Source organism: Hippocampus zosterae, chromosome 8 (genome assembly GCF_025434085.1).
Source record: "Hippocampus zosterae strain Florida chromosome 8, ASM2543408v3, whole genome shotgun sequence".
NCBI lineage: Eukaryota > Metazoa > Chordata > Actinopteri > Syngnathiformes > Syngnathidae > Hippocampus > Hippocampus zosterae.
Genome location: NC_067458.1, coordinates 9,254,532 through 9,267,322, shown reverse-complemented (window position 1 = coordinate 9,267,322; position 12,791 = coordinate 9,254,532). Strand labels below are relative to the sequence as shown.

Here is a 12,791-nt window from a genome sequence, read left to right as displayed (position 1 = left end):
CTGTTAGAGACCATCAAATCTTTTCCAAATAAAACAGTGATATGTGTTCTGTGCATACAATTCTCTTGACAGCAGACAAGGCAAGCAACCATGGAAGACTCTTGGTCCTCTATGAGGAATGAAAGTTTAAATCACAATTTATATAACTTTGAGAGTGAAAATGTTTTAATTGGTGAAAAAAATAATATTTCATTTCCTAAAAGCAAATCAAATTCAGTATTATGTATCATGTAGTTTTGGCTTTCAAAGAGGGGGGAAAAAACAGCATCACACCTTTAGGCGCATCTTCATTGAGGGGCTGGAAAGCTGCAATATTGGGATTCCATATTCCTGTGATCACGTAGGCCTTCCCATCAGAGGTCTTCCCCATCGACTCCTGGACAGGTAATTGATGATGAAATATGTTTCTTTAATATCAACTGTATGTTTATCAAATTGACTACAATGCTTTGCACTGTCAAATACGAAGTATAACAAATAAAGTTCTAATGCAAGCAAAGGCTGACAAATATTGTATGCAGTATTCCATAGAAAGATGGAATCATGCAATAGTTGACAAATCATCGGGTAATTCACAGAAACAGTGCGTGATTGTCCCGTACTCACCATGTCTAGCAGATGCATGTCGCTATTGCAAACCTTCTGGCCTGGACTCAGGAGCATTCCAAAACATCTAGAAAACAGACACAGGAGCTTTGCATGTTTAAATGATGACAAACATTTGTGATCATTCTTTTATTATGCATTTTTAATCAACTGCAACAGTCATGAAAGCACTATATAAATAAAGAAGGAATTAATTGTACTGTAACTACTTCAACATTGCTCAGCCTTCACAAAATATCAGTTCAAGCAAGGGAAATGTCACAGACTTGGCATATTGTTTTTTTTAATTGTTGTTGTTTTGTTTTGTTTTTTAACAAATACATGCGGTATAGCAAATTCCTTGTCCCTAAGCAAAAATTGCAGTAACGCATTAAATCTCAAACAGCATTTCATCCCTATGAGTTGCAATTTCCAAACAGTATTATTCTTCAAGCTTAGGGTGCCATCCAGTGGTTAGCATGGGAATATATCAACCCCCCCCCCCAAAAAAAATTGCAAGATTTTGCAAGAAGTTTCGAATAGAAAGCACAATTCAAGTGTATTGATCAATGACTTTCAAGCTGGATTCACTGTTATCAAGTAATGTCCATAGATAACCGTTCAGATGTTTTTAGTCAATGGCAAGGGAGACACTGACGATACTGTGGCATGAGGCGAGAAAAAAAGGCAAACAGAATTGCCCACTGGCTGAGGAAAAAAAGGGCAGGTGACATCTGGTGAGGGAAATTGGAGGTAAGTGACTGGCAAGGTTGACCTAGTTCTTTGGTGAAGGCATGCAGGCTCAGTGCATGAGTGCAATAAACGAGGGCTGCGGGATGTTGCGGAAATTGTTTCAAGCACACACAACAGTATTTTGTCGTGGAATTATTTTGATGATGCTCTTTAAAAAGACTTAAGTTATCCTTTTTTTGTTGTTCAAACACAACCATCCCAAGCAAAGGGAAATGATGACAGATTCTCCATGAGAGGTTGCCAGGCTGTGGACACGCAAAACGATTTTTGAGTTTTGGGTTTTGTTAAGATAAGCGTACAGTAGCTCTTAATCACTGACAATCAGAGAGGGATAAAACAAAACGATTCCCTCCCATTATTCTCACTGTATGTTCACTAGTGGCTCTTCCCCGACACCTGACCAATTGATCTCAGTCCAGTTGTCAGACCGAACATTTAAAACAAGTTCAGGGATTGTCAAACAGTAATTTCTCTTAATTGTTGAGAGAGATCATTAACATGATCATTTTTCCATATTCATTGTTCATAATAACATGCTGACAGTTAATTTACACAAACTTGTTTCAGAACCGTGGGTCAAACTGGTTGCCTTTTTCCAATAATCAGTGGCCAAGAAGTAGTTCTCTGCTCCCAAACGGTTGATGACCGAAAAAAAATGTACAAAATTATGTAATGGAAAAAAAAAGGTGTGCTTTCATTCTTTTGAAGCGGCAAAAAAAAATTGGGATTCAGCGTCTTTGTTTACTATACAGCGCAAAGGCTCACCTGTGAATTTGTTATATACCTTGCACATGTATAAAATTACAAAAGACAAAGCAGACTATAATACACTGAGTAACAGCTTCTGTTCACGACAGTAACAGTGGCGTCCGTGCACGGGCAACATAACGAGGCAAGCGTTTTCCGCTTTTGTTTTGTGCGACACATGCATAAAGGGAAACATTTCAAGTTTCCCATACTTCCAAGAACTGTACAATTTCTTTGCATATTTGGTGGATTTGCACACACATTTAAGAGGTGTGTGCAAGTGCCCAAGGGACAAAAAGCCACCAAAGGGAAATGGACCCATGAGTTTGTATGTTTAAGGGTCACTGTCGCCTGTGTGCTGCTCAAGGATGGAATCAAGACAACATCTCGTCGATTTTGTTAATACTTCCACACCTATGGACGAATGCAGCGTTCAGTTTGCGCCACACTACGCCTGCAGTTGAAGGTGCGAACAAAGAAGGTAACAACCAGCAAATCAAAGGAGGGTAATATTCATGAGGACGCACAAAACAGCTTTTGAAGAGCCATTTTGAGGGACATCAAATACACGGACGGATGTGTGTTATTCTCTGAAAATGGTGAAAGTTGTCACACCTACTGGTAAAATAAACTGCCACATTGGATCATAAAACTGGCTCTCACCTCTCAATGCCGAGCTCTTTGTTGCTAATTTGCTGTACTGTAATGAGGACTTTCTTCTGAACATTCTGTCGCAGTTTGAAATACAATTTGTCTCTGTCTTTGGGGACTGGACTGTGAAAAGGAAGAGAGACTGGATTATTCAACATAATCCCACAACCACATGTCAAAGTAACGTATTTTACAGTTAGTCTTCGGGAGTAAGAGAAAACATGTGCCAGTATTAAGTATTCAGTCTACCCCCCAAAATGAACTGTATTCCATGACGGTACAGTTACAGAAAAAAATGAATAAATACAAATCTGTTTTATAATGGCCTTTATTCAACATGGGATTATTTTGCATGCTTGCATCATCTGCATGTTTCTTTATTAAAGCGCTACATCTGGAAAAATTATCAATACATTTCGCTCATTGGGCCGCCTGACTCTTTTCGCACGGCCATCCATCCATTCGGAGCACCATTTAAAATTGAATTGCACGACTGCTACTGCCTAAAATTTCTATGATTTTAAAATTTAGATTTTGTTTGTGCTCTGGTTTCCCCGGTTATTTCCAAACCCATGCATCTTGTTAATTATTCATAGAACCAAAAAGTTCAAGCATACTATATATATATTGGTCTTTCTAGAATTGGAGGTCATTTTTCGTCCTACCGATCAAATTTTAAATAATCCAAATACAAAATACTAATCATGCAGTTTCTGAGTAAATTTACCAGTACTTGTCCTGAAATCAAATCAAAACAAATATCTTGGAAATGAAATAAATTGAATAACACTTGTTTATAGATCAATGATATGTTTCATGCAACAAGAAAATTGTGATACGGTAAAGTAATAAAGCCACAGATTTTTGTTTGCATTATAGTCATAATCTGTGCTTCGTGCATTGCACTTTTTTCTGCATTTGTTTGATTTCTAACTGATTTAAAGTTTAGCTTTCATAGCATACATCAAGCTTGTGTCTCAGAATTTATGTTGTCATGGTGAACGCTTATACTTGCAAAACTGATGACATGTTAAAGCAGTTCGGAAGTTTTAACACGTATTTGTAGTTTAGAAGTAAATTGTCTTTCATATCAATGATTCATTTGCCTTAATTTTTAATATATCAGATATTGTTTATTGTAATGAATGATGAATTGTTTGTTAAAAATCATTGAAAAGGACTGCGAAAAAAAATATCGCTTACATCATGGCAATCGCAATTTTGGGGGAAAAAAAACTCATTCCAATTGGATTATTTTCCATAATTGTTGAACCTTAGTCTGTCTTCATTTTTACTGTATGTGGTGTCAAAATACCTGAAGTTGCCCTTGCCATCGTCTTCCTTAATCTCCAGAGAGACAGTAAAAATGAAGAGGTCACTATCAAAAGGACTCAACAGCGGCGTGTCTCTGACATCGGTTGGCCGTGAAGAGCGGCGAAAGGCTGTCGAGAAACTGTACAAGATTCGACTGACCTACATGGAAAAAGAAAAGAGAAGATCGCAGCCAAATTAGTATTATTTGGACAAAAATATAAAAACACCAATTTAATGAACATGAGAGGAAGAGGTGAGGTGGCGAGCTAGGCAAAGGCCTTGGCGAAGCGGAAGATGGAAAGCGGAGGATAGCAGAAAAGAGAAAAAAAAGCGCTGTCAAGAAATTGGAGATGACCATCTTGGATTAAGTGGGTTTGTCACCCAAATAAAAGCAGTTCTTGCTCAACGCAAACCTCAGCGTACATGTTTCGTGAAGTGAGGAAAAACAGTGCTTGGCTGCAGCGCGTGTGTAAGTCCACTTTACCGCTTCCTTGATGTGGCAGGAGAAGACGTGAATTTGGAAATCTTCGGAGCTCCGATAACTCTCAGTGAAGCAAAAGCAGTCACTTTCCACAGAGCCGTCCCGTCCACGAGCACAAAACAGGACCTTGTATATGGGGAAGGAACAAATCTCTGTACCCGAAGCCTGGTCCACAACCCTGCAAAAAGTTATGAAGAGGCTCATTTTCAAAGAAGACTTACGGCAGTGAAATGATCAAAGTAAGGTTTAGAGGTGCAACAATTAACGGATTAATTGTCAAATAATCAATTAGATTAAATTATCACAAATTATGTTTTCGATTTATTGTTTTGATGCTTTTTTCCGCCCATTTTAAATTGCCCAAATGCTCAATTTCTCAACAGTTAATATTCTCTGATTTCTCTAGTCCTCCTTGAAATTTGACTGATTATCTTTGTGGTGATTCAACAAAAAAAACATCTGCTTTTATTTTGGAAAACTGTGATCCACATTTTTGCGTCTTTTCCGACGTTACAGACAAAACCAGGAACTGAATCATCTTTATATTGCATTTTTTTTGCACTCTCAATTTAAAAGAACATATTGTTTATGAATAAAGTGATGAATAAATTAAATTCAATAAATGAAAATATTTTCTATTCAGCAATACAATTTTGGAGCTCCTAAAGGAATGAAAGGCTGACTTGGAGGAAAGTGGATGCTAATCTACTTGTTTAGTGTCCTATTTTCCTAAAAAGTATCAATGAGAGAATTGTTAAAAAAATGTAATCGTTCAACAGAATTAGGGTGATTTCCGTGCATTGCGACAACTGCTGGACTCTCCCAAAACAGTTTTTCCGGTGTGCCGTCCCAAATTTGAAGTGTAATGCAGAGATGCTAACTCCTATCATCAAACTGTGCACCTTTAATGCCCTCCTCTTGGATACAGTAAACAGTACATAGCGCTGACGTCAGGCAGTATGCTGGTACCTCCAAAATCATCACTTTTCAGGAGACCCCAAAACCGACATATTCGTTCGACCAGTTGCATCATCACAGTGTACAAGCCATTGTCAACACTTTAGATTGGTCAATATGTGGTTGAAAATGGCATTCACATTTGTGGACTGACCAACATTAAAGATCTGAGAAAATATTTGAAATGTACGAAATGTGACATAGGCATTTTCTGACCGACACCGGCAATATGCTTTGGTCATTAAGATTAATTCATCTGAATATTAAAGAACATGCCAAATGTTTTTTATTGTTTAAACATAAAGCCACAACAATCTGGTGTCTTTATCCATTCCACATTCCTTCACAAAGTTCAGTGGAAATTCAGGACCTATTTTTGTTGTATTTGCTGCCAGCTAGAAATTAACCGCAGAAACAAAACTTCCTTGGCAGAGGCAATGCCAGGTTTTCTGAGATAAAATGGCTTACCTCACGGAGCCCTCTGGTCCACAGGGTACATGCAAGGTGATGGGGATCGGGATGGCACTCTCAGCTCGCAAGGTCGCCATTGCCCTCTGTGCCTCAGCTTCATTACGAGGAGCTTTGACCCAAGTGCAGCCCAAGTAGGACAGCTTGTTGAATTGTACACCGTCTTCCTCTTGAGTCGTGGGGCTCGCTGGTGCTGGACAGGGTGATGACCAAAAAAATATTTTTGATTACTGCTCTGACTGAAATGTTTGGTGTCAGTTTATTCAGCCTGCTCTCATTTTGACTGACAAATGTGAGTTTAATTCAGAAATGGGGTTATCGTACTCTGATGGGAACTAGGAGCCATTTTCTATTTTAACGATTGTGGATTTATGAAGAAAGAGCAGACAAGAGTTCAGCCCAAATGGTAAAAACGTCAAAGTGAAAAAAAGGTGACAGAACGGCACAGGATGTTCGAGCAGTTCTTTAAAACTTTGCAAACAGGAAGCAGAACAATGTGCACAGCAGAAGAACTTCCACTGCTGGCTAGCTTTTATAGGACACAACTCTCACCATTTCCTCTCAGTTCACTCAGCAGTAAGGAAGCATCAGACCTCGTGTGGCAGTTGTTGTTGTGTTTTTTTTTAAATCTGAAACCATGACGCTCGCGCAGCAACCGACTACAAGTCTACAATTGAACACTACCTGGTGGGTGGCGCTCCAGGACTTGAACTTCTGGGTAGATGTGCTTTTCCATCTTTTCCACACTACTCTTCTCCACCTTCACGTCCTCATCGTCTTCATCGTCATCAGCAACAGCATCATCATCCAGCACCTCCTCCATTGCTTTCTCCAGCTGCTCACTACCATTCCACGACATCTGGTGGAGGAAGTAGCATGAATGTTGAAGTAGGCAGTAAAGATAAACAGAGGTCAACATAGACAGTGCAGAAGAGCAGGGAGGTTCCTGGATTGTACTGTGTATGCTATGGCCGTGTCAAAGTAAATGCAAGTATTTTTTACGTGCATTTTTGTTCCCACTGGCCTGTGGCTTGGTTTTAGCCTTTCATCTACACATACTTTAAAAAACCCACCCCTCACCCAGCTCACTGAAGTTCCAGTTCCCCCACAACCTCAATGAGGAATAGCAGGATCGATACTTGGATGGATCCATTGTACATTTATTTCAGCAACTCAAAACAGAAAACAGTTGAAATTTTATTTGTTTATCGTTGCACACTGACATGTTTTGGGGGGGGAGAATTGTTGACCAATCCAAAATTCCAAATTTACCCATTGTGGGACAAATAAGTGTGAAGGAAAGTATCATGACTCCTCTTGTCCTCAATTTATCACAGTGTTATTAAGCGCTATCTTCAAGAAATAACTTTGGGGGTGGTGGGGGATTCAAGTTCAGAGCCCAAAGAGGAAACTAGTGTATATGATGTGAAATACAATACAGTCAAAATACAAATTGCACAAACATAAAACCTTTACCTTTATTTATTTTTTTAATCAAGAATATTGTTTACATCTTTGGTGAGATATAAAATAAAATTGAAAACCAAGATGGCATTGACAAAGTGTTTTACCTGCTCCATTATTTAACTTTTTGCCAAAGCGAATGTTGTCAGCAGCATCCAGTATGCTTGCCAAAAGATTATTTTGAAAGAGCTAATTCATATGGCCAAGAGGATCATGTATTGATGTGTGTTACTCCTATCTGTCTGCTGGGGTGTGCTTCTGACCTTGAGCTTCGGTTTTCCCTCCGAGGCTTGCGGTGATCCATTTGCACTAGGCTGTACCAGAACAAACTCCTCACTGGTGACCGTGGCCACAGACTCTGTGGAACTGCTGACTTTGTGCAAGGAGGAGCCGTCATCCATGGCTGACCCTTCTTCAGGAAGTGCAGGGGGGACCGGAGTTGAATCTCTCCCCTTTCCTCCCCAGTTCCGCCAGTTCTGGATACCAAAAAAAAAGCCTGTGTTACAACTTTAACTGAAATGTCTCTGTACATGTGGCACTTCTCAAATGAAACAGTATAAATGTGCAGCGTTAAATAAATAAATAAATAAACACCCGAGTAAAAGTACAAAAGCAGGACCACATAAAGAAAACTGTTGGGTCATATCATGGATACAGGACTCCGGGGACTTCAGTAAGCTAGTTATAGACCATTGTTGGGGTTTTTTCCACCATATTGATTAACAGTGATATGATGAATATTGTGGGGAAAAATATTGTGATAATATAGTACCATGAACTTGGTTACATATCTATAATAAGGACAAGTTGACATTCTTAATGAGGTAAGTAGTAGAGATGGCTCAAGCAGCCGGCTGTATTACACGTGCTACATTGAAGGAATTTGCTGCAATCTGCACGAATATTCAAGTCAAGTACAACCTTATTGTCAAATGTGCTGTATGTGCAACATCCAGCACAGATGAAATTCCTATCTGGATAAGAGACAACACATAGAAGGTTGTTTTCATTCATTCCAGACACATGATTTCATTTATGCACACTGTGACGATTGATATTCAGACATTCATACCAATAGAAGGACAGCAACCGGATCATGTGCTCCAATCATACTTACTGAATTATAGCAAGTAGCATGAACAATCCAGGCGATTAATGGGTCACTAACTGAAGGGACTGGCATGGAGAATCAAACCAGATGAGAAACGCAGATAGCAACAGCAGATGTTGGGAAAATATTTTACTCCTGCCTGTCCTGGTCCAGACAACAACAGTAGCTTACAGTACATGTACAGTACTTGCACTGCAGGTGTGTTGGCTGCATTTGTTGTTTCGACATGAATATACACAAACCAACATGGCAGTCTATACCATATCAATGTTCGACACATGCCAAGAAAATAAATCTACTCCACAGTCTCCCTCTCTGTATCTTGTAGCTTTTCTTTTTGTTAAAATAATGAATGACTTATCTGTGACGCAGTGTGATGATGATGGGACATATTTACACAGCTAATGCAGTCACCATTCTCCCTACATAGTGCAATGGAAACAACCTCGATTGAAGTAAACTGGTAGATGAGTGTCTCAATGAGCACCCAGTATTAGAAGCCTTCGTCTGCTTTGCCAGCACAGCTCGCAACATTGCGGCCAAACCCCTGCTTGATGTCAGTGGAAACACTGCGTGGTATGAAATTATTTGAAGCAAGGCAGTGAAGTGACTCAATTTCAAAATACACCGAACTAACAAACTACATTGCATCAGCGAGGGTGTGTGTGTGTGTGTGTGTGTGTGTGTGTGTGTGTGTGCGTGCCAATCCCAACACTGAAGTTCATATAAAAGGATATCTGATGGAGAAACTTTACAAATTCATTCATCCATTTTGAAGAGCGCTTGTCCTTATTAGTGGCACGTGTAAGCTGGGGCCTGACATTAGGCAAGAGGGTGTGGGCTTCTAGCCCAAAGTCCAGCTGGGATAGGTTCCATCTAATTCTACTGAGGACAAGCACTATCGAAAATGAATGGATGAATTGAGTGTTGTTTATCATCACCAAAAACTTGATTGGCGGGGGATACAAGCAGGCGAAATAGGTTTCCTCCGCAGGGTATCCGAGCTCTCCTTTAGAGATAAGGTGAGAAGCTCGTCATCCAGGAGGGGCTCAAAGTCGAGGCGCTTCTCCTCCGTGTTGAGAGGTGTCTCGGGCATCTGATTAGGATGCCTCCTAGACGCCTCCCTGGTGAAGTGTTCGAGCATGTCCCACCAACAGGAGTCCCCCGGCACGACCCAGAACAACGCTAGGGAGACAATGTCTACAGGCTGGCCTGGGAACGCCTTGGGTTCCCCCTGGAAAGAGCTTTAAGAAGCTTCCTTGCTAAAGCTGTTGAGCCCGCGACCCGACCCGGGATAAGTGGGAGAGAATGGATGGATGGATGGATGGATCTTGCACTTGATTTTTTTTTTAAACAAAGACTCAGGGAGTTGGCAGTGTTTGTTGTATATTGCATGTTTGTTCATTTATTACAGCTGAATCCTAAACCAGCTGTTCGTTTTTTGTTTTAAACTTAAAAAGCTTGATTGCAGAGTGATTGTTCTCCCTTTTGCCAGAAGTAAAACGTATATGGTTTGGTAGAAATTTAAAGTATCAAAAGTACGAGCGGTATTGGGTACTCAGTATTGCTGAGTACTTAAGAGTTAGGTACTGGTATCTGTCTGGGAAAAAAAAGTGGTACCCAACATTGCTGTAGATCAGGAGTGGACAAACTACGGCCCATGTAGAGAGGGAGAGAGTAATGACCATGGAAGGGAAAGTGATATGTATCTGATTAAACGAAGTGGGTAGCAAAGTACGAAACATTCAGGAGCCGCCTGGAGTCGGAAAGACTCAAATCTACGAGACTTTGAAAAACAAGGAAGCGATTCTTACTCAGTCCGATTCTGGCAATTTCCATGCTCAGAGTGAATTGCTTGTGGCTCGAGTAAATGAACATTTCCTAGAATGGTTTGATTGTTATCATGTTAAAAACTTTCCGCAAACTGGACCGCTAATAAGAGTCGGAGAGCAGTCAAATGTGTAGAGCGTGAACAACAGGGGGCTCAGTACACATCCTTGAGGAGAACCGGTGCTGAGTGTGATGGTGGAGGAGAATGTTACATGATTACTGGCATACAAAGACATTGTCTATCTTCTTTATTTTTCCATTTCTAACTTTTGGCCCGGCCCTCCACAATATTTTCTGCTTCTCATTTGTCCCCCCCAGGAAAATAATAGCCCACCCCTGCTGTAGATGAATGCCTACCAACCTACAGTCAATGGAGGATGTTATGTATTGGGCAGTGTGGCAAAACCACACATTAAAGAACAAGTCGAAGCTGATACTGTGCCACGCAGGTCAGCAAATAACACAGCACAATGCTAAATCAGTTAATAAAGTTAATTTGTTCAACCAATGTGCACCTCACTTTCAAATGAGTTATACAAAAAATAATATGCACAATGTCCACGAGACACACAGTTTCGCTGTCATAACTATTAAAGTCAGGAAAGGTGGCACGATGACTGACTGGTTAGCACATCCGCCTCACTGTGGAGAGGTGCAAGGTTCGATTCCGTCTCCAGTCTTCCTGTGTGGAGTTTGCATATTCTGGCATGCCAGCGTGGGTTTTCTGTGGGTACTCCGGTTTCGTCCCACATTCCAAAAACATGCATGGCAGGTTAACAGAACACTCTAAATTGTCCCTAGGTGTGTTCGTGAACATGAATGGTTGTTCATTAATGTGTGCCCTGTCATCGACTGGCAACCAGTTCAGGGTGTAGAACGCCTACTGCCCTAAGAGACACCCATGATCCTTGCGAGTATAAATCAGAAAATGGATGGATGAAGTCAAGAAAAGTTTGTCAAAAAACGGTTTCAACATTTATAGTGTGATAAACTATTGTGAACAGTATTATATATATTGACACTTGTGTAAGTGAATAAATCAAACTCTATCCATTCACGATGTGCTTATCCTCATCAGTAATCGTGTTATTGCATCTTATGTTTTTGTATGGAGACCTTGACCAAACTTCTCTGAGGATCATCATCATCTTTTTCGACGTCGTCATTATGATCGTAATGATCAGCAGCAGCACAATTAGAAGATGTAATTAAAATGGGATAATCGAATGCAGTCAATACAGATCAATCAGAAGCAGGCTTCTCGAGTTAACAATGAAGGCAATGCAAAATTAGCGGTCGTGAAAATACCTCCTGAAAACCCTTTTCCACACTGCGAGATTGCCAGATCTAGATCTGTATGAAAGCTGCAGAGCTGCAGATGTGCAGCAGTGTGTGAGGACAGGTGAGTGCAGGTTGAGTGCAGTCTAATCAGGAAGTTGCAAGCAGCGCCAGGCTGACTAGACGCTAGCTTACGTCGAAGCTAATGTTTCGCTAACGCCAACCAGCTCGAAGTCCAAAAAATTGGCTCCTTTTTTGGAGAGGTCACAGATATTATAGCAACACCCATACCGTCCTCCAGAAGAGAACAAATAAGGAATTCAAAACGTCTAGTGCGCCAAAACACCACGCAGTCACTGAAATAAGCACATTTGTTGACAAACAAGCTGTCAACTTACTTGCTTGAAGCGATGAGGAGTTGCCTGCTAGCTGTCAAGACTTTGCCGAAGATCGTACGGGTGAACAGGATGCATCACTCCATGCGCCAACTGCACACTTTCCGGTTGTGTGGCGACGGAGATCACGTGCTGCTGCGCTTGTGCACTCACGTATGTTCAACGTGGACCGCAAATTTCAAATACTGTACTCAGAATTCTCATTTAGAATTTGTATTGCTCATGTTGTTATGTTGTTGTTCATGTCATTATATTTTTGAATGTATTATGCTCTTTATGATCCCAAGGGGACTTTTCAACTCATACCGCTGTAAATCTGAGTCACACCCACAAAGTAACACATTATTAAACTCTAGTTGTGTTTCAATATATATAATTTTATGATTTGATTTTTATAGTTTAGCCTGTAAAGTTTGCACAACACAGATTTTACCATGCGTTGTAAATAATGTCTTTCTGCGTTCCATAAAATAATTCAATTGTTGTATAATCTAACCCTTAATTCTTAATGAATATTTATAAATATATTACTATTTTACGTATTTTGTTATTTTGCAATCATTATGAATCAGCACAAAAAAATCTAGAAACATCGACTTGCGTCTCTGATTTTAAAAGTCGAACAGTGTTATTTAACAAGAGACATCCTAAAAATGAAACATTGTTCGTTAATTAAAACGACACATGAGTTTAAAAACAAATAATTATTACAGTAAATCATAATTGCTCAATTTTCAGAAAATTGGATCAAATAATC

At 40.0% G+C, this 12,791-nt stretch overlaps 2 protein-coding genes across 3 annotated transcripts in view; one reads left to right on the top strand and one right to left on the bottom strand.

The window, feature by feature from the left end:
• rabgap1l (RAB GTPase activating protein 1-like) overlaps positions 1-12,157 on the bottom strand; it is a 118,026-nt gene extending 105,869 nt beyond the window's left edge. For both annotated transcript variants that reach the window (XM_052073903.1, XM_052073904.1), the window contains exons 1-9: positions 12,038-12,157; positions 7,684-7,896; positions 6,641-6,815; positions 5,957-6,149; positions 4,535-4,709; positions 4,052-4,209; positions 2,749-2,859; positions 607-673; positions 274-376 (exon numbers count right to left, since the gene is read on the bottom strand). In XM_052073903.1, the coding sequence (XP_051929863.1) occupies positions 274-376; positions 607-673; positions 2,749-2,859; positions 4,052-4,209; positions 4,535-4,709; positions 5,957-6,149; positions 6,641-6,815; positions 7,684-7,821 (1,120 nt within the window). In that variant the 5' untranslated portion in view covers positions 7,822-7,896; positions 12,038-12,157. The remainder of the gene's footprint in view (positions 1-273; positions 377-606; positions 674-2,748; positions 2,860-4,051; positions 4,210-4,534; positions 4,710-5,956; positions 6,150-6,640; positions 6,816-7,683; positions 7,897-12,037) is intronic.
• Positions 1-12,791, top strand: part of LOC127605991 (uncharacterized) — a 41,614-nt gene that overhangs the window by 25,105 nt on the left and 3,718 nt on the right. The gene's annotated exons all lie outside the window — the stretch shown is intronic.